Here is a 22,905-nt window from a genome sequence, read left to right as displayed (position 1 = left end):
TTGTGTCATCGTAGGCTGATGTAATAATTCCCAGTACCACCAACCTAATTATAATCCCAATTAAACATATATCTTTACATAACATCTTCTTGGTATACTACAATTCAAGCTATCCTATATAATAAAAGGCTAATATGCAAATTGTCCCCATGGGCGGGAGTTCGACCAATGGGGAGTTAGATGTGCACTGACCACCAGGGGACGGTGCGGAACATGGTAGGTGTTTGTGATGCGGCGCTGACAGCAGGCGGAAGTGGAGGTGCTGCCAGCCCCAATGGGCCCCAATGTGAGTGGGACTGCAGCAGGATGGTGGAGCAGGTAAGCAGGTAGCAGCAGGCCAAGGTGGCTGCGAAGGGAGGTCCCAGCCGGCATCCGGGGAACAGGAGGCCCCGGCTGGCGGCGGCAACAGCCAGCCAGGGGAAGGGAGACCCCAGTTGGCAGCCAGCAGCACTGGGCCTCTTGTAATAAAATATTTCTGAGAAAGACATTAGATATTACCTAGAATTCAAGGGAGTGGAGAATTACATAGTAAGTCTATTGTTAGTCATTATACATTGCTTGGTACTATGTACTTTATGAGTATTTAATTTTTTTATTAGTAAATTTATTTTATATACTTATTGGTCTCTCCCACAGTGTTTTAACTTTTCAAGGATGGTTTTAGATATGGAATACATATCTTTGTTTTCTTCATTACTAGTACAACTCATCCTCGTTAGTCTGACTGTGTTGAGATATTTTAAAAAATACATTATTTTTCAAATCTGCGCTATTGTTTTATATACCATAGCTGATCATCATATTTCATCATTACTCATGGTCTCAGATTTTTGGCAAATTAAATAATTTTAATGAATATAAAATTAAATCCATTTGGGATTTAATTTGTATGTCTTTTTATGTAATGAATTTCATAGGTTACAGTTCATCTTTATAATCCTTGCTTTTTTTATTTTTAATTTTATAACTTCCCAATTTTTTAATTTTTGTTTTTACAATTAATTTATTTTCCAATTACAGTTAACATGCAATATTATATTAATTTCAGGTGTACAACATATTGATTAAACATTTATATACCTCACAAAATGATCATCCCAATAAGACCAGTACCAATCTGAAACCATACATAAATATTACAAAACTATTTATATTTCCTATGTTATACTATACATCTCAGTGACTATATTTATAAATGCAATTTATATTTCTTAATCCCTTTCACAATTTTCAGTCACCCCCAGCACTCTCTCATCTGGAGATACTCTTTGATTTTTAAATTATAGAGATTACTTTTTACATTACAGAAGGTAAGAGTAAAGAATGATATAAAATAGAGAGTACTCTAGGCTCTGATTGATAAAACTTAAATTCTGTCTTTCCTATCTTGCCCCATTTACTTCCAGCCCTCATCCAACTGATTGTATTACCTAATGTATAGTTTCTTCTTATTAAAGTAAAGGGTTTAATGACACCAGATTTTTTCTGCTTAATAAAGAACAAATTCCACCATTAAAAACATACTATTTATTTTCAAAATGACTTAAAAATGTGATAATCTTACCTAATAATAGACAAACATGTAAATTAACCATCCCTCCGCTATGCTCACAAGCCAATCAGGAGAGTATGCAAATTAACCCAACAAAGATGGTGGTTAATTTGCATACATAGGGGCGAAGCGGCGGAGCGAAGACTGAAGGCTCTGGCCAGAGCCACGAAGGCCTGGGTCCCGGGTGCTGGAGGAAAACCAGTGCTGGCAGCCAGGGGAAGGGAAGGCCTATTGCATGAATCTCTTCGTACAACGGGCCTCTAGTATTATATAATTTTTGCAGTTAGATATTTTTAGGCCAAACTTCACGGTAGCATCTATGTCTGCTGACTTGAAATTTAGCACTCTTGATTAGATTGAACTACTCCCAGCATACTGAACTCTGCAAATGAAGATGCAGTTTTCAGACCAGAATGCATTCAAGTAACATTTTCTGTCACAGCAGAATTTTGCCTTTACAAGCACTTTTCCTGTGATTTCTTTTCTTTTTCTTTTCTTTTCTTTTAAGAAATAATTTAAAATGTCGATGACTTCTGTCAGTTACATATTTTTGACTGATTTGTGCTCACATCACAGCACTGCTGGATCATTGTCTAATAATTTACTGAATTCTACCTGTAATCAAGATGCTTAATAGTATATCACAAGGATTTATACCTCTCGTGGAAATAGTTTTTTAAATGAGAGTTAGAACATCTTAATATAGTTACTGTCTTCAAAATTTTTAATAATAATTAATATTTTTAATTCATTATCTACCTGTGCCCTTTACCATGTTCTTTCAATGAGGTAAGTTAGATTTTTAATGGTCCTTTCTAATAACAATATATTTAACATATAATGTACATTTAATATAATAACTTTTTTTGTTGTTGTTAATCCTCACCTGAGGATACTTTTCTATTGATTTTTGGAGAGAGTAGAAGGGGGAGGGAGAGACAGAAACAGAGAAACATCAATGTGAGAGAGACACATTGATTAGTTGCCTCCTGCACACACCCTGACCGGGGCTAGGGATCAAGTCTGCAACCGAGATAAGTGCCCTTGACCAGAATCAAACCCGGGACCCTTCAGTCCTCAGGCCAACGTTTTGTCCACTGAGCCAACTGGCTAGGGCTAATATTTTTTAAAGTATTATGTTTTTCTTGAGAACACTTTTTATTTTTTATAAATATTTTATATCTTGTAAGTTTCTTCACTTGTACTGCATGTGATCACTACACAATGTAATTTTCAAAAACAAAGCTTTGTATCAGTATATGGATTAACAAATATTTGAGACCTTCTTTATTAAGATGAATTTCTATGCAAATTCTCATAAGAATAGGTTCTGTTTGCAGCTGTAAAAATGAATATATACAGAAATGACAAGACAGACAGCCTGTCACAGCAGCAGCTGCTCCGATCTGTACAAGAGCCGTGGAAGAGAATGAACAGCCTGTGTGCTTTCTTGCTGCTCTGAGTGGAAAGAGCTGCTAAGGGGATCATGGCCTTAGGCTTGTGAATGTTTACTCTTTACATAACTTTTTATTTTCCTTACAACTTTTTAAAAGTATTAAATATAAATTTGTGTTTCTTTTTAAAAAAAAATAATTTTATTGATTTTTTACAGAGAAGAAGGGAGAGGGATAGAGAGTTAGAAACATCGATGAGAGAGAAGCATTGATCAGCTGCCTCCTGCACACCCCCTACTGGGGATGTGCCTTCAACCAAGGTACATGCCCTTGACCAGAATCGAACCTGGGACCCTTCAGTCCCCAGGCCGACGCTCTATCCAGTGAGCCAAACCCAGCTAGGGCTAAATTTGTGTTTCTGAAACACAACAAAATTGTATTGAAATTATTTGATTGTATATATTCATTGAATTGAGATAAAATAAATTAATGTCTCTATGACATGTAAACTTGAAGCAAGGGTGTCCAAGAATTATGTGAGGTAGTAAATAACAATTATGTATGGAATTTAGGCTGATTAAAGAGATAGATATGATGGAAAAGATAGAGTCAAAGATCATAGATCCTGGTGGAGACTAAGGAATATTTAAAGTATTTCTAGAATGAATGAGCTTGAAAGATAATAGGCAATGGCTTTAGAGTGAGATACTTTAACTGAATATTGCATAGGGATTTAAATTACTTGTAATGACAATGCCTGGCATATGGCCATGGGGAAGATGAGTGACCATAGTGGACAGAGAACAAGCTTATTAGCCAGGAGACTTATTGACAGCATGTATAAAATCACCAACAATTAGGGCAGGAGTGGTGTTTTGAGAACGGGAAAGTGAACTAAAATCTTCCAAAAATAGTCAGGAGTGACATCTATAGATTACTGAAAGGGGAGGTGCAGTAATAGGTCAAGTCTAATTATATGTTGGGTCAGTAGGGAATAAAACAAGAGAAAGGTCTAAGATAAACTATCTTATTTACAGTTCTATTGGTACAAAGGGTTATGGAAACAAAAGCCACCACTTAGAGGAATTAATGGAAAGCAGTGTCTACTTAAAAGATACAATTTTCAGGACAATATGGTGAAAGGGATGTTGAGAGACAAATTTGAGAAAGAAGAGAATTTTTCAGTAACTGGATATAAATTCCAGTGTGCAGTTTCAGTAGTTAAGTCATGGTTAAATAGTTAAGGAAAGAAAGAGGTGGGATTAGATATGAGATTGTATAGACTATTATAGGAATTAGAATCTAGAGGAGCGGTTCTCAACCTGTGGGTCGAGACCCCTTTAGCGGTCAAACGACCCTTTCACAGGGGTCGCCCAAGACCATCCTGCATATCAGATATTTAAATTATGCTTCATAACAGTAGCCACATTACAGTTATGAAGTAGCAATGAAAATAATTTTATGGTTGGGTCACAACATGAGGAACTGTATTTAAAGGGCCAGAAGGTTGAGAACCACTGATCTAGAGGATTAGAAAGGGGCCCTGAAATAGTTTTAAACATGGATTATGACCAAAAGCAATTACTACTAATATACACAAGACAGATAGTGCTGAGGAATCTGTTAGTTCGAGGTAGGGAGAGAGAAGTGGTGGTCATTCGAGATGGGGACATTATGGGGTTTATAAAACACCCTACTGGATATGTGGAGTCTAGTTAACTCTTAGCTTTTTCCCCATTAGTAGCAACTAGGACCTCTCTTAATTCAGTCAAAGAAAACATGGAAGCCAAGAAAGAATCTGTCTTAGTTCAAGCATGTGGGATTCCTACTTGACCCAAGTCATAAGTGCTGGTTAAATAATTCCCAGGGCCCAGTGCAAAATGAAGATGCTGTACCCCTTGATCAAAAATAAGAAAAAGATGTCCTAACCAGTTTGGCTCAGTGGATAGAGCGTTGGCCTGTGGACTGAAGGGTCCCAGGTTCAATTCCAGTCAAGGGCATGTACCTTGGTTGCGGGCACATCCCCAGTGGGGAGTGTGCAGGAGGCGGCTAATCGATATTTCTCTCTCATTGATGTTTCTAACTCTCTATCTCTCTCCCTTCCTCTCTGTAAAAAATCAATAAAATATATTTTTTAAAAAATAATAAAAAGAAATACTGTTAAAAGGACTATAATTCAAAGTGTTTTTCTTTTTTCATATCTCTCACAAATGAACATAGTGAGTTTTATTTGTTGTCAAATATTTTAATTAAAGAATCATTACAATTTCAAATAATTTAGAATGAATTTTAGGAATCATTTTTGTGAAGTGCAATATCAGCTTAAATTCCAAATATAAGAACAACTAAGTTATGGATGAAATCACCAAAATTACACATTTTTTCCTCTTTTTATTTTATAACTGGATGAAATCACCAAAATTACACATTTTTTCCCCTCTTTATTTTATAACTAGAGGCCTGGTGCACGAAATTCGTGTGTGTGTGGAGGGGGGCGTCCCGCAGCCCAGCCTGCACCTTCTCCAATCCGGGACCCCTTGGGGGCCTACCTGCCGGCCTGCCTGCCTGCCTGCCTGATCACCCCTAACCACTTGCCTGCCTGCCTGCCTGCCTGATCACCCCTAACCACCTCTGCCTGCTTGCCTGATCACCCCTAACTGCTCTCCTACCAGCCTGATCACCTCTAACTGTCCCCCTGCTGGCCTGATTGCCCCAACCGCCTCTGACTCATCCTACACCCAGGACCTGGGCTTCCCTCCCTCTGACCAGCTGCAGTCACCCAGGACCCAAGCCGGTTTCCCCCTGGGCCAGCCGCGGCCACAGGGGACCGTGGGCAGGTGGCTTTGCCTGGGGCCGCAGGTGCAGCCACTGGTACCTGGGACTGTAGGGACCATGGGGCGTGTGTATTGTACTTCTCCTGGACTGGACCGCAGGTGCAGCCCCAGCCACTGGCGCCCAGGACCACAGGGCAGGTGGCTTGTCCCTCTCCTGGGCCACAGCCTGGCTGGTCCCCATTTCTATTTTGTGAGCTAATTTGTGTCTGGCTAGTCCCCATTCCTCTTTCGCAGGCTCATTTGTGTCTGGCTGGTCCCCATACCTCTCTCCCCAGTGTTGAGTGTCTGAGCTGTTACGGCGTGACAGTGTGAGGGCATGACAACCATATGCATATTAGCTCTTTATTATATACGATTCTTTTTCATTATAATGTATCCCTCATATACTATCTTCTACCTCCAACTACCTCCTCCCCTCTGCAGTCGCCACACTATGTCCATGAGTTCTTTCTCTTTCTTGCTCAATTCCTTCACCCTCTCCAATATTCTACTCCCAGAGCTGTCTTCCTGCTCTGTATCTGTGAGTCTGTTCCTATTTTGCTTGTTAGTTCAGTTTGTTCGTAGATTCGACATATGAGTAAAATCATATGGTACTTATCTTTCTCTGACTGGCTTATTTAACTTAACATAATGTTCTCTGGGTCCATCCATGCTGTTGCAAAGGATAAAATTTTCTTCTTTTTAATATTCCGTTGTGTAAATGTAGCATAACTGCTTTATCCACTCATCTACTGATGTCCACTTGGACTGTTTCCAAATCTTGGCTATTGTAAATAATGCTGCAATGAACATATAGGTGCAGCTATGTATATTCTTTTGAGTTAGTGTTTCAGATTTAATCAGATAAATTCCCAGAAGTTTAATTGCTGGATCATAAGGCGGTTTCATTGTTAATGTTTTGAGGTAACTCCATACTGCTTTCCACAATGGCTACATCAATATGTATCCCCACCAACAGTGCACAAGGGTTCCTTTTTATCTACTTCCTCACGAACACTTGTTTGTTGACTTCTTAATGATAGCCGTTTAGACAGGTGTCCACTTTCATTACTCTTATTCAACATAGTACTAGAAGTCCTAGCCACAGCAATCAGACAAGAAGAAAAAAGCACACAAATTGGAAAAAGAAGAAGTAAATCATTGTTTGCAGATGACATGATATTGTATATGTATATGGAGAACCATAAAGATTCCATAAAAAAAAAAAAACCCACTAGAACTGGTAAATGAAGGTAGTAGCAGGATTCAAAATAAATATCCAGAAATCAGTTACATTTTTATACACCAATAGTGAAATATCTGAAAGGGAAACTAAAAAGACAATCCCATTCACAATTACTTCAAAAAGAATAAAATGCTTAGGAATAAATTTAATCAGGGATGTAAAAGACCTGTACTTGGAAAAGTATAAGACACTGGAGAAAGTAATCAAAGAAGATACAAATAAGTGGAAGCATGGATAGGAAGAAGTAAAATGTCCATACTACCCAAAGCATCCTAGAGATTCAACAAAATTCCTATCATGATACCAATGGCATATTTCATGGAGCTATAATAAATATTCCAAAAATTTATATGGAACCAGAAAAGATCCCAAATAGCAGCAGTATTCTTTTTTAAAAATTTAAATCCTTTATTGTTTAAAGTATTACATAAGTCTCCTTTTTCCCCAATTGACTTCTTCCCCACCACCTGAGCACATGTCCTCCTCCCCTCCCTGCACATTGGTTATGCTCATATGCATGCATACAAGTCCTTTGATTGATCTCTTATCCACTCACACACCCCCAACCCCCATCTTCCCTCATAGTTTGGACAGTCTATTTGATGCTTCTATTACTCTGGTTCTATTTTTTTTTTTCATCAATTTATGTTGTTCACTATATTCCACAAATGAGTGAGATCATGTGATATTTATCTTTCTCTGACTGTCTAATTTTGTTTAAGCAGCAGTGTTCTCGAGAAAGAAGAACAAAGTTGGAAGAATTGTGCTGCCTGATATCAAACTATACTATAAGGTCATAGTAATTAAAACAGCATGGTACTGGCATAGAAACAGACTTATAGAACAACTAGAGGCCCGGTACATTAAATTTGTGCATGGGGGGGTCCCCTCAGCCCAGCCTGCACACTCTCCAATCCGGGACCCCTCGGGGGATGTCCGACTGGGGATCGGGCCTAAATCGGCAGTCAGACATCCCTGTCAGAATCTGGGATCACTGGCTCATAACTGATCAACTGCTTACCTGCCTGATCGCCCCTAACTGCCCCCACCTGCTGGCCTGGTCACCCCCAACTGCCCCCCCTGCCGGTCTGGTGGCCCCTAACTGCCCCACCCGCCGGCTTGGTTGCCTCTTACTGCCCCCCCCCACTGGCCTGGTCGCCCCTAACGCCCCCCCACCCCCGCCGCCAGCTTGGGCGCCCCACACAGCCTGCTGCTAGGTCATTTGGTCACCCCTCACTAACCCCCCTGTTGGCCTGGTTGCCCCATGCAGCCTGCTGTCAGTCTTTTGGTTGCCCCTCACTAACCCCCCTGCTGGCCTGGTTGCCCCATGCAGCTTGTTCAGTCGTCCATTTTGTTGCAATGGTTGCTTAGGCTTTTATATACATAGATGGAACACAATAGAGAGCCCAGAAATAAACCCATGCCCTTATGGTCAATTAGTATTTGACAAAGGAGGCAAAAACATACAATGAGCTAAAAAGATTCTATTGCGTGTTGGGAAAATTAGACAGATATTTACAAGAAGAAACTCAAAATTGATTAGAGACTTAACTGTTAGATTTGAAACCATAAAGATCCTAGAAGAAAACATAGACAGTGAAATCTCAGACATTTCTCATAGCAAAACTTTTCTGATATATCTCTTCTGGCCAGTGAAACAAAAGAAAAAAAATAAACAAATGGGACTCCATCAAACTAAAATGATTTTGCACAGCAAAGGAAACCATCAACAAAATTAAAATACAACCCACTGAATGGGAGAACATATTCCCTGATGTATCTGAGAAGGAGTTAATATCCAAACTATATAAAGAACTTATAAAACTCAACAGCAATAAAACAAGCAATCTAGTTTAAAAAAAATAGGTAAAGAACTTCAATAGACACTTCTCCAAAGAGGACATACAGATGGCCAATAGACATGTAATGATGCTCAACATCACTAATCATCAGAGAAATGCAAATAAAAACCACAATGAAATATCACCTCATGATTTGATTTTGTATGCTGTATGCATGCATATGCATTTTTTTCTTAACAGAATGAAGAAACAATTAAAAACTAACTCATGATTTTAGACATGTGTACATTCTATCATAACTCTTTATATCTGTGTAGCTGATGGATAAGGAAGGGTTGATTGAAAAGAAAACATGGGGTTTTTTATTTCCTTTTACTTCAGTGTAAGTTGTTGGCTAATATAGGAAGTAATATAATTATAGATGATATGATAAGGTTTCTTGAGTGTTCATGTTTTTTTAAAAGTTCAATGATTTTCATTTCTATTTTTGTATTTGAAGCATGTTCTTGTTCAATTTGTAAGTGCAGCCTTTCAAGACTGTCAGTGCCCCCACTTAATCAGTAATCAATTGTAACAAGCTTCTTTTACATTTGCTTTGAGTCTTATCAAAATCCACATGCAGCATGAGTCTACTGTCATTTTGTGTTATTGGGACATTGGATATGCTGTATGTGAATGGGACAGCAAGGAACAGCTATAGACACACAATGCCTATATCTCCTTTGCTCTCACATGTGCTCCGTTGTCCTATTGGACTTACAGCACAAAAGTTCAAAGATAAATCTATTAAGAATTTCAAAAATGTGACAGCAGAGCATTAAACCAAGAGCAGGACTCTTCAGAGCATGGAGCCTTGTACAACTGCATAGGTCTCATGCAGAAGGTTTAATAAAAATTAACATATATTTGAATCTACATTCTTCAAACTTTCCATGATTCCAAATTGCCTAGACAAATGTTTATACTAGTAAGATTTTATTTTTGAATTACATTTTTATTATGCAGACATACAGAGGTTCAAATAAAATATTTCTAAGAAAATGATTTTGGAGGAGTGCTGTTTACTATGCAAATTATTTTGATATGTTTTTACAAGAAAGCTATTTCTGTCTCAGCTTTTGTCAGAAAATCTCAGAAAAGTAAATGTTAATGAAATATTCTCTCGGTTATTTATACTCAATTATATTTATGGAAAGCCTTATATGTTCTTTATTTCCTGACCAACTAAATGCTCCATGACTTGATGGACCCTTTTGGGCTTTCTGTTACTGCTTTTATCTTTCAATCTCTTTTGCTCTCTGCCCTTATTACATGATTTTGAAAAGGTCATAACTCATAAGTCTATGCAAAATATTTCCAATCATTTTATACTCATGAAGCAGGTTTGAATTGTAGGAGTTTCTTGGGTTAAAAATGTTCAATTTTTCATGTTAATCCTCTAAAGCTATTTACTTGAAAGATTTTCTTTTTCAATTTGTGCAATCATTTCTGGATTTGGAAGACATTTTCAAAAAAAGTATACATGTCTAATTAGTAAATATAGATGAAAATCTTCTCAGATACCTATGTGAAATGTAAATTTATGAGATAAAAATTTGCAATGAATATGTAATAAGTTCTAGTTGCTGGGTTGCTCCTGTTTCAATCATCCACGATCTATTTGCTTACTTCATTTATATTATCAACTTTATCTAATTTTAAAGAATATTTATTCCTCTTGTGCCTTGACTTATGTTTTTGAAGAAAAATTTTTATTATTAGATTCACTTTGGAGGGGGAAGAAGAACGAAGAACATTTTTTCTTAGGGTAGGTACACATTCATCAATTTAGATGGGAATTTCATTGGAAATCAATAAACAGAGAACACAAAAAATGTCAAAGCTTGTCAACTAAATGACTTTTGGAGCTAGGGAGCTTAGAAAAATCACCCCATTTATGAGCACTAGATTAAGTGAGTGAAGTGTAGCAAGATCAATTCCAAATACATCTTACATGTGATTGTCTAAACATTTGTTCTCCCTTTCTATTCCATTCTCCTCTGCACATGATCTTTTTATTTTCCATCAAATAATAGGTAATAGTATAAGAGTCTTTAAACCAAATTATATATCAGTGTCTTGGGTAGAATAACACACTGTAAATTTTTAAAAAATTACATTAATTTCATCATCAATCATCAATTTTTAGATAAGTATTGGTTCAAGAATTTTACTAGCATATCAAAGAAACTAGTATTATAACTAGGTCAGGGATATTTGCCTTTTGTGTTAAAAAATAATGAACCAATTATCTTTACATCTAGATTAGAAATAATATATTTTAGGATTTTACTTGTCTATAGTAAATATTCAATTGATTAATTATTATTTTTTTAAAGTACATCAAATAGGTCAGTAAAATTTTTATTTGGGGAACAAAGAAATATGCATTACTCTGATGACATGTAAATGTGCATTTGCAAGTATCAACCAAAGGTAGACTGGTTCTTTAAAAAATATAGATTTGTTTGAATTATTTGCCATTTTTGGCAAATATTTTGTTCATAAATTATAAATTTAAATTGGATTTTACTCTTAATATTTTAATATAAGGAAGGCACTGAAGTAATAAGTAGTGATTAATTTATCTATCTATATCATTTATCTATCAATATATCTATATTCCATTATAGTGAATATGATATCACATATCAATTTTATTATAAGGAAAAAGAAAATAGTGAAATCAGTTATATGTAGCTATTTCACCAATAGACTTATTGGTGATATAAGTATATATTAATTTCAAATTTTCTTAATGATCCTTACTAACAAATTAAATGTGTTTTCTGTCTTCTATTATTTTCATCATTTGCCATATTTTTCTGTGTATAAGAAACTATTTTTTTCTAAAATTGTTAGACTGAAAATCGAGGGGTGTCTTATACAGGGAAGTTAGCCGAGGAGGGAGCTGCATGGTGCATAGCTGCCCATACCTTGTCAAACAGGCTTCCTCCAACCACAAGTCTTATTGTTACTGATGTCAGCTGATGCCGTAATTGGAGGTCGAGGTGGAGAATGCGCAGATGTCACAGGGACTGGAGCGTTCTGAGACCATAAAGGTGTCAAAAAATAAAAAGATAAATACCTGTAAGCGATTGTCTTACTCTGCAAAATTCAAACTGAATGTAATCAGCTATGCAAAAGAGCAAGAAATAGAGCTGCAGAGAGACAATTTGGACCTCCTCCCACTGAGTGTATGATCAGACAGTAGAGAAAACAGGAAGAACAACTCCTTAAGATGCCAAAAAAGAAGAAGGCCTTAAGAGGAAAAGCAGCAAAATGGGCAAACTTGGAGCAGAGGCTTAAGACTTGGACAATGGAGCCGTTTCAGAGGGGTTTATGTGTGTCAACAAAGTTTATTTAATGTCAGGCAAGAATGTTTGCAAGCGAAATGAACATTGTTGATTTTACAGGAAAGGCAAAATAATACTTCAATTTCATGAGGAGAGAAGGGTTGGCCATGAGAACAGGAACAAAGTTGGCTCAGAAAATGCCACCACTTTATGAGGATGATCTCACATATATAGACAGTGACTCAGAAGACAGCAGTGATACAATAGGAGTTGAAGAAATTGATATGTCTGGAACTAATAGTGATGAAGAAGAGAGCAGTGATGCAACAGAGGCTGAATAAAGTGATATGCTGCATAATATCATAGTACTGGTATGTAAACATTACCTGCAGTAATTACTAAATAAAAATGTGTTCTGTTTTATGTTTAAAATATTGATTTCTTAATTTTGGGTTGGAAAAGCAGGGGCGTCTTATACATGGAAAAATATGGTATTCTCTGAACGTATACATTATGGCCACACATATACACTTAATTTTTATTATTTCTCCAATCATTATAGGTTTTAATTTACTCTTTCTAGAATAAAACAAATGACTAAAAAATCATGACAATTAAATGAAAGTATTTTCTCTTAAAGATATTTTGTTAAATTACATTTAGCCAGTGTTTAATGCACTGAGGGTACACTTATTAAATAATCACATCATTAGGCATATGGTGAACTTTTAGGGAGTGTCAGAATAGTAAAGAAAAGAAAATCATTCCTATTTTGTCATCCCCTATCCCCCAAAAAGGGAAGAGAAAATATGAAAATATATACACAGACTCACACACTTATGCATATTTATCTGCATAGTATTGCTTCATTATTTATGGTTAGTAGCAATTATTTTTTTAACTTTTGCTTTTTGGTGTCACAGTCACTGTAATTTACTCCTACTATAAATAGGCTTAGAATTGAAAATATATATTGCTGCATAATTTGAGGATCCTCAATTCATTTAGTTTATTTGTATATAGCCTTATTTGTATATAGCCTGAAGTGAGGTTAACCATCAATCAATACCTTCTAATATAATGGTCTAAAATTTGAGATTCCACTGACACATTTAGCATTTTGAACATATTTTTAAATCTTGGTTTAGGCTGTGATCTGTAGTGTTATAAATTGATAACATAAGTTGCTCACTATATAATATTTTAGTGCTTACAGTTATTACATCTTAAAATTTAATTCCTTTTTATATCCAACAAATATTTTTTCATAGTCTTTGACCAGTTGGCTTTATGTCATACTTAGCTCAACTCAATATCCCTATGAAGGAATCTTGGGATAGAGAGGAATCGTATAAAATTAAAGGTCTTCTATAGAAATATAAAACAGAATAATGATTTAAAAATTAAACTAATTAGAACAGAAAAATTACAAAAGTTAGTAGGATCTGAAAACTGTGCTAAATGGAAAGAGAGACACTATCTCTTTCAGGCAGGAGTTGCAAAAAAAAAAAAGGCAGAGGAACAGTGTTAATTTGATAGAAAAAAAATGAGGGGATAAAGGCAGCACACTTTTTAGTTGTGCCCTGTGGGTCTGTCAAGTTCACTGAGCTCTTTTTTATGTTTTCTGTCTCATTATCTAATAACTTGAAGCTCAAAAGTGACAAAGTTAAGGAGTTTAAATTTAGGAAGAAAGATAGCAGAGCATTTAGGTTTTATTTTAGCTTTTTCACCTCCAATTTGCAATTCTCCAATTGTTGGAGAGGGAAAGAATTGTGTATTTCACTGGGACTTTGGAAGCCTAATTTTTTTAACATATTTTTTTGATTTTAGAGAGAGGGAGGGACAGGGAGAGTTAGAAACATTGATGTGAAAGAAATATCAATCAGCTGCCTCCTGAATGCCCCCCACTGGGGATCGAGCCCACAACCCAGGCATGTGCCCTAATTGGGAATTGAACCATGACCTCCTGGTTCATGGTCTCACACTCAACCACTGAGCCACACCAGCTAGGCTGGAAGCCTATTCGTAACAATAGTATGGGCAGGTTAAAATATTTTTTAAAAATCAAAACTGTTTATCAAAATACTTTTATATTAAACTATGTTATGTATGTATTGTAATCACTCAATTTTATTGAATGTGGACAATAGACCAATATGTTACTGCATACTTTCTAGTGTGAATGGAAGTGGAAAAACCATTCTGGGAGTCACAAGACTTGACCAAATTTGGTGGATTTCACATTCAATATTGTTTATTAAAGTAGGTATTTCAAGTTTTTAGCATAAATTGTTACAGTCTGTAAACTTTCACATGGAGTAGGTGATCTTTCTTAATGCTTAGGATGGGTATACATTTATTTTTAAAAGGACAATTAATGGTTATATCTATATTAAAATACATTATTATTTAAATCATTGATTTTTAGTGAATATACAGGATATTATTGAAGACACAGCACATTTTATATAAAGAAAATGAAAACTCTAGCAAAATCGGAAATTGAAGGATTTACAGCCTCATTATGAGAAGACATTATTTGATTAAAGGAGAAAAGAGGTGAGGTGACCTAGCAGCAACACCAGATATAATTTTATAGTAAAAATCAGAGCTAAATAATGCTATGTCAACAATTACCTAAATAAATATTTGACCTTCTAATTTCAATTCATTACAAATGTTATATAAGGAGCTAGGCTTCCACCTGAAAGGAAAACAAAATTCTGAGAAAGAATTTGACATGTACTGTGGAATCTCAGAGGAACGGTGGGGATAGGAGGGAGGGTAGGGAGAGATTAACCGAAGATTTTATATGCATATGTGCATAAACCATGGACACAGATAATAGTGTGGTGAAGGCCTGGAGTTGGGGCATGTGTGGGCTAGAAGGGCTTAATGGGGGGAAAAAGGGACATCAGTGATACTTTCAATAATAATGATAAATTTTAACAAAAGAATATGGCTCAGAGCAGGAGTTTCTATTCTGCTCTGATAGCTGGTCAAGTATGTACCCTATATACTTTTTTAAAAATATATTGGATTTCAGAGAGAGGAGAGAGAGAGAGAGAGAGAGAGCAATATCAGTGATGGGAGAGAATTGATTAGCTGCCTCCTGAATGCCCCTCACTGGGGATGGAGCCTGCAACCTGGGCATGTGTCTTGACCAAGAATGGAACCATGACCTCCTGGTACATGGGTTGACACTCAACCACTGAGCCACTCCAGCTGGTCTGTACCCTAATTTTGATATTACTTGGTGCACAGAATAGTGTGTCCTAAACTTTTTCAGATTAAATTGTCTGTATCAGTTAAAAAATGTATTATTTAACCATTTTTTTCTCAGAAGGAACTACGTACATAATAAACAATGGGCCTGCCTTGATTTGTTTTCAGACAAGCATTAATCCCAATCACTTCTGCCAAACTATTTGTTGATTCTCTATGTTGCTTTACATATAAAATGTTAAACATTTATATAATGCAAGTAATTGGGGCAGTGTTTAAATCATTATGCCAAATTTTAAAAAATGATAAGTAATTCAGCCAGTAAAGTCTAGTGCATTTGGAAACTAGAGTAGGTAAAATATGGTTAACTTGTAGTCCAGGAATAAAGGAAAAGAATGTTTTTTTATTGAAGAAAGCAAGAAGTTAGGATAAATTATTTTGAACAAAAGTTCATGGGAGGAATACGAGAGTTGGTGGTAGGTAGCAGTTTCTCATTGGTTGCAGGCAAGGACAGCTTGTTGCCAATAGAGAGGAAATATTTCTTCTTCTTGCTGCACTATGTTGCTGTGATAAGTGATATGTGAGAGCCCTCCCTTCATGGATTTCTGACTTCAGTGTTGAGTTGGGATTTCTTTTCTTTTTTAAAATATATTTTATTGATTTTTTACAGAGAGTAAGGGAGAGGAATAGAGAGTGGAGATGGATAGAGTGTTAGAAACATTGATGGGAGAGAAACATCAATCAGCTGCCTCCTTCACACCTCCTACTGGGAATGTGCCCGCAACCCAGGTACATGCCCTTGACCAGAATCGAACCTGGGACCTTTCAGTCCGCAGGCCGACGCTCTATACACTGAGCCAAACCGGTTAGGGCAAGTTGGGATTTCTTAATACATTTTTTACACCATATTCTCAGGAGGTGCTGTTAAGGACAAGTTGGTCCATATTCAAATGCTGGCACAGGCTAATGGTGGTTGAAAGTTCTGGGCCCTGTAGAAAGGAGAGAAATTTAAAGCTTGGTCAAGTCATATTAACAGGTATTTTGCCCAGATTGTTCAGTGGGTACAAATAGTTCATCATTAATGAAGCACTGAATGGGAATTTGGAAAGTCTATATATGAACTTTTAATAGGTAAGAAAGAAAGGCATCTGTGAGTCTTATAGGTCATATGGAAGGAGGTGGTTGTTTTCAGTAAGGCATTTCTGAAAACATATTTGCATATCGATTCTGCAACAGATTGAATTGGATCTGAAGGCTACTCAGGCCTTGGTCCTGGCACCTACTAGAGAACTGGCACAGCAGATACATAAGGTAGTCATGGCTTTAGGAGACTATATGGGTGCCTCCTGCCATGGCTGCATTGAGGGTACCAATGTGCGTGCAGAGGTGCATAAGCTGCAGATGGAAGCTCCCCATATCATCGTGGGCACCCTAGGACGTGTGTTTGACATGCTTAATTGCAGATATCTATCTCCCAAATACATGAAGATGTTTGTACTGGATGAAGCTGATGAAATGTTAAGCTGTGCGTTCAAGGACCAGATCTACTGGTATGACATATTCCAAAAGCTCAACAGCAACACCCAGGTGGTATTTCTGCCAGCTACAATGCCTTCTGGTGTGCTTGAGGTGACCAAGAAGTTCATGAGGGACCCCATTCGGATGCTTGTCAAGAAGGAAGAGTTGACTCTGGAGGGTATCTGCCAATTCTACATCAATATGGAAAGAGAGGAGTGGAAGCTGGACACATTGTGTGACTTATATGAAACCCTCACCATCACCCAGGCAGTCATCTTCATCAACACTCGAAGAAAGGTTGATTGGCTCACTGTAAGATGCACTCCCGAGACTTCACTGTCTCTGCCATGCATGGAGATATGGACCAAACGGACCGAGATGTAATCATGTAATGTTCCTTAACATTGCTGTTTTCCCCGAGCATAGGGCTCATGTACAGTTTAAAACTGCCAAAAGGAGTAGTTGAATGAATTATTCATTTTTATAATTTATAGTGTGATATGTATGACTATATATAAATCTAGATATCTACCTCCATCTTTATGTGTTATATTGATATTGACATGTCTGTTTATATGTATCTTTCTGCAAGAGTATGAGCTGTTCAATTTTTTAACATGTCTAATTGTATAAGAAGAACCTGTGCATTGTAGCATATTCATCATCCATGCCATGTGACCACAATATGCCAGTGTCACCCTTAATGTATTCTGACAATAAAAAAATACTCCCACCTCATACTCCAAATGCTCCATAGCAGAGCAGTTCTTTTTATTTGAGAGTCATTAGAATGCAGATATCATGATTGTATTATAGATCCCAAATACTAAAGCTACATTTTAATATAATATTCTGTATTTGTTCTCACATGCCATATGCATTTTTAAACTGCTTTATTGCATATATAAATACCAGAAAATACTTGTTTTATTTTATATGATCTCTTTGACCATAAGTGATTCACCTAATCCAACCATAGGACAGAAATTCTATTTACCTTATCAGCTATTAGAATCCTCCTGGCAAATATAACCTCAGGAGAGTCTTATGAGAATTTTTAATAAATTAATTTCATGGTCATAAATAAAAAGGAAGCAAAGGGGAAGTTATAATATTGCTTTGTCTGGACATTTTTTAAAGTCTATATAATGTGAGACCAAAATAGCTCATGGGAGAAGTCATACTCTAAGGATTGAAGGGAAGAGTGTGAGAACTCTAATACATCAGTACTGGAGTTAGTTTTCTTCTGAAACTGTGTTATACAAGTAAACAACTTTCCTTTATTGTTAAAGCAAATCTGAGTTGGAGATTTTATTACAAAGGCATCTTATGTGATATGCTATATTTTTATTGAAGTCCAATAAATTTTAAAAAATGATCTTACTATTATTTCTAAAAATGTGTGAACATGTGTTATTTGCTCTTTCCCAAGTTAAAAATGTAATATAATTTTAAAAAGAAAGAAAGAAATATTGACTTAGCAAAAATATCCCTAGTGAGGAAATTAAAGACATGTCTACTTACTGAGAAGAGTTAATTAAATATTTTTGGTAGCCAGGTTAATGATTCAACACTGGGTGAACTTTTAATGAATGCAGGAAAATTACTATGGAAAATGTTAAATATAAACATTAGTCTGGTTTTTTTTGTGTTATATCTAAGTATGTTTTTATATTGCACATATGTGATGGAAATTAATAATATTGACTTTTTATTAAATAGTTTTTCAAATAAACTTGGGTACTCAGAAGTCCTAAGTGAATGGAACCAAAAGCAGGCTTCATTCCATGAGGAGGGAGGTAAATTAGGGAATATCAGGATCTGAAGTCACTGCTGGCTCACATTACCTGCTACCTTGTTGAAATTCCAGATTAAACATGAAACCTGAATACTGAAAAAGCTGGTAAGCATTAGAGAGTTATTTACATGGAATGGAGATACTGAAAGGAATAGATACATCAAGTTATTCAATCAATATTATGTCTTGAAAACCTAAAACCTAACATGTTCCAGGAACTGTTATGAACCTGGGGACACAATCATAAGAATTAGGTATTACTTATTCTCTCATAGAATTTACATTCTGTGGGAGGAAAAAATCAGTAACTAGAACATGTTTTACATAGCAATTTGTTCTATATGCACATAAAGGAGTAATGGTGGGATAGGAACTACGTGAATGTGAATAGAATGGGTAGGTGGAAAATAATATCTGAGAGATGACAGTTGTGTTGAATTCTGAAAAACAAGCATGGCCTCGCCATGGAAAGACATTTCTTGGAGAAGTATGATGCAGGCAGAAATATTCACAATTATAAAGGCACTGAGGGTAGACTAAGTTTGCCTTGGCAGCCAAAACATAGATGGCCAGCAAGACTAGGATATATTGAGCAAGTGAGATTGTGATTCCAAATGCCACTGAAGGAGAATTTGGGATGTGACTGAGAAAATGTTCATAATAAAGAGTTTGGGTAATATTCAAATTGTAAAAATAGAAAGCTATTGGAGATTTATTAGAAGTAGAGTGGCATATTTTTTAAAAAAATATCAACCTTGGTGCTTAACTGGGGGTCGTTAAAAAGAGATAATAGCTACATGAGTGCTAAAATCATTTGGAATATAATACAGGAAGTGAACAAATTCAGGATATCTTTGGGAAATATCTATCAAAGAATTTTTCAAGAATTTGATTTAGAGGAAGAGGAAAGGGAAGAAACAGAATGATTTTTAGATCCTGTGTGTGTGTGTGTGTGTGTGTGTGTGTGTGTGTGTGTGTTCGCACGCACGTGCGCATCTGGAAGTATACAATTCCCATTATCAAAAGTGGATAAAATAACAACAAGAACAACATGGGGTATTAGGAAAATCTCAACTACTCTTTATTTTAAGTGTATCCATTTCTACATATAGTATAGTAATTATTCCCTTTCCAGAAAAGTCTATGAAGAAGATTGCTGATATAAAAAACCTTTCCCCACATGACAATTATAATCAATCCACTATTCCTAACATGGGTCCAAGAATTTTAATTATCCCTAGCATCCATCCATTAGTCTTAGGAAGAGATTTCCCCAGTTTACCTGGGCACAGGGTTGCCCACCTAAAGAAGAGCTTATCATCCTCCCTTACAGCAACCTGTGAAACTTCTAGGTGATCTCACTAAGGATACCCAGGAATTCATCCTCTCCCACCCTTCCTGCTGGTTATGAGATAACAAGACTGCTCCCTCGTACTCAGGGGGGGAAGCAAAATGTTGAAATCAGAGCCAGCCTGCCAGCTCACTAACCTTGGCTCATCAGATAACCTTTTGAAATTTAAGCTCCTTGAAGGCTCAGGACCTCTTTCTCCTATATTATTATTGGGGGGTGGGAGAGTAAACTTCCTGTTATTCAAACCATAATGTTTTTGAGAATGTGTTATTTTGACTTGCAGTTTTACTAATAAATACATATTTCCTAGAAAATCATGCCTACAAATAACATTTGTGAAAATTTTAATAAGCCTATAAGATGGACATTTGGATTGTGTGTGTGGGGGGGGCGGGGGGGCGGAAGTGCCAGAATGATATGGGCTACCAACTGAAAAATGGAGTAAAAAAATAATTGTATCCATCCCCAATGGGTTAAATTGATACTGTGTGTGTACGTTGCTGAATGGGAAGGAATGTGAATAATGTCCAAATGCCATAAGAATCATTGCTGTAATAAACGCTGCTTACAATAGAACTGGGATAAGGAAGTAATACTATGTATGCAACAAGTTTTCAGAGCTTAATCTAAATTCAGAAATAAATGTCATAGTAAATCAATCGGGAGGTTAATGAGAACCAGAAAAAATCTGAATTAAGTGTTGGCATTTCTCTTTAAACCAAAGACTTCACATACTTTTGTCAGGATTCTGTTGCAAAATGCTTAAGATGCATTTTAGTGGCATTAGTGAGGATATAAAAGTCTAGGATAACTTCATGTTGCAAGTTGGATGCCCTGCAAGTTTTTGAATCCTATATATAATTCTTAAAGTGGGCATTTTACTTGCTTTTGCACAGCAGCCAAATAGGAAGCATGTTTGAATAAGCAAATTAAAAAAATGTATTCATTCTACATCCTCTGAAATAAAATGAAGCAGATGCAATATGCCCTCCTTATTTCACAGAAATAAATAGCAATCAATAACACTGTCATCTCATATTTTAAAAGTTTAATCAAAGTCACCAATTTCAACTTTATATCCAAGACAAATGAATAAGTTAGTAAGGGACCAATGGCCTATAAACACCCTAACAAAAATATATTTATGCAAAAAAGTTTAATTTAGTTGAAGAATCATGAGAAATGTAGCTAAAACATTTTATTTGCATTATACTTCAGTTAAATATTAATATATCAGTGCCATGGTACTTTCCTGATGTGGAAATAAAAGGAGACAATCATAGATTTGGGTCTTCCTTCCTTAGTGTAAATTGTTTCCAGAAAGTGGCTGTTCAGTCAGTGCCTACATTTTCCTAATCATGTCAGAAATGTGATAATTAATGACACAGTTAAGTCTGTCAAGAGGAAGGTAAAAATGAATAAAAAATTAAATACTACAAATTGAAAATTTTGAAATAATAGTCTTTTGAATTTATAGTTATAAGCAATGAATAAACTTTTTGCCTTGCAGATTTTCTGATTTATTGTATACTCTTTATAAAGAAAGAAGGCTGAAAGGAGAGAGGAAAGGGGAAAAGGGGAAAGTTAGAGGAAACGAAAGTAAAGAAAACCATCCTTTGGAAAAAAGAAAGTTGGAATATCACCTATAATTTGTTCCATTCTCTTGTTACTAAAAATTGGAATGATCAGACTACAGTGTTCAGGTGAGAAATGTTGCTAGTTTGAGCCACTGCTTCTGCCTTGCATGTTCCAGTTATAGCTTCAAAGCAGCAAGGCTGGAATTGATGTCATAATACTTTAACATTTTCTTCCTACTCTACCCCCCAAACAACAACAAAACCTGTTTTTATTTTTCTCTCAATTTCCAAGTATACTTTTAGTCAGCTGGGTGAAGTGAAGTCTACTACTTTGTTCATGCCATAACAGAGAAAAGCAGCAAAAGACTTTCTCCTCTGTGGAATGGGCCAGAATCTGAAGAACCGATTTGGAGCACTCCAGTGAGGACAACAATGTACTGATTATAGATCAGCTATGGGGCTAGAGATTTGTGGACACTATGTATAGAATGATCTCTTTAATTTATCATTCAAACTATAATACTTTGGAGGTACATTAATAATTAAATTAATAGAAGACAATTTCCCTGAGCTGGAGTCCTTAGTTGGCAGACTAGGAAGCCACAGAATTCCAGGCCAGAAGAAGAAATTATGCTTAAGTATCCCCATGACATCAAGAGAAAAATCTTATATCTTTTATGTAGAAAATATCTAATATCTACAAAGAAAAATGAATACATTTTTTAAAGGAAAGAAAAAACTACCTAACATTATATTTTTCTTTTAGGCACTAAAAGATAAAAAAAAAAAAGGCTGTATGTACATGAGATTGCCAAGAAGTAAGCTCTGAAATAATCTTCGTTTTGAGAACCAACTTGAAAGTATGAGAAATGTAGTATGGATCTCTAGAAATATAGGAACAATGACTTATCTACATCTCAACTGATAGCTTGCTTTATGTTACAGTAAATTCTCACTTTGGTTTTGATCCTGGCCAACATTTCAGCGCCCTCCACCTCCGCTGTTAGTTTGTAATCAGTATACAGACAGCAAACCCAATGTATTTTCTGCTTAAGTACCCTATATAATAAAAGCCCAGCGACCATAATGGCATAACGACTGGAACGACCGCTCAAACAGTCGCTATGAGGTGCATTGACCACCTCTCGATCCCTCCCCACGGCCCGCAGCTTCCAATCACAGCATGGCGAACAGGGAACCATGGGGAACCCGGTGGCTGGCGGCAGGGCGGGACTGGGGCCTGGTGAGTGGGCAGAATGGCTGAACTCTTGGTCCCTTCCCCCAGCCGACAGGC

General features: G+C 36.4%; 1 protein-coding gene across 1 annotated transcript; it reads left to right on the top strand.

The window, feature by feature from the left end:
• Positions 1–213: 213 nt before the first annotated feature.
• On the top strand, positions 214–17,277 carry LOC102440720 (eukaryotic initiation factor 4A-I-like). The gene is given in 3 exon segments (XM_014461086.1): positions 214–318; positions 16,586–17,195; positions 17,198–17,277. Coding segments are annotated over 3 exon segments (795 nt in total).
• The last annotated feature ends 5,628 nt before the right edge of the window (positions 17,278–22,905 follow it).

This window comes from Myotis lucifugus, unplaced genomic scaffold (genome assembly GCF_000147115.1).
Source record: "Myotis lucifugus unplaced genomic scaffold, Myoluc2.0 scaffold_149, whole genome shotgun sequence".
Classification (NCBI taxonomy): Eukaryota; Metazoa; Chordata; class Mammalia; order Chiroptera; family Vespertilionidae; genus Myotis; species Myotis lucifugus.
The sequence above is the reverse complement of the archived record's forward strand: the minus strand, read 5'-3'. Positions and strand labels throughout refer to the sequence as shown.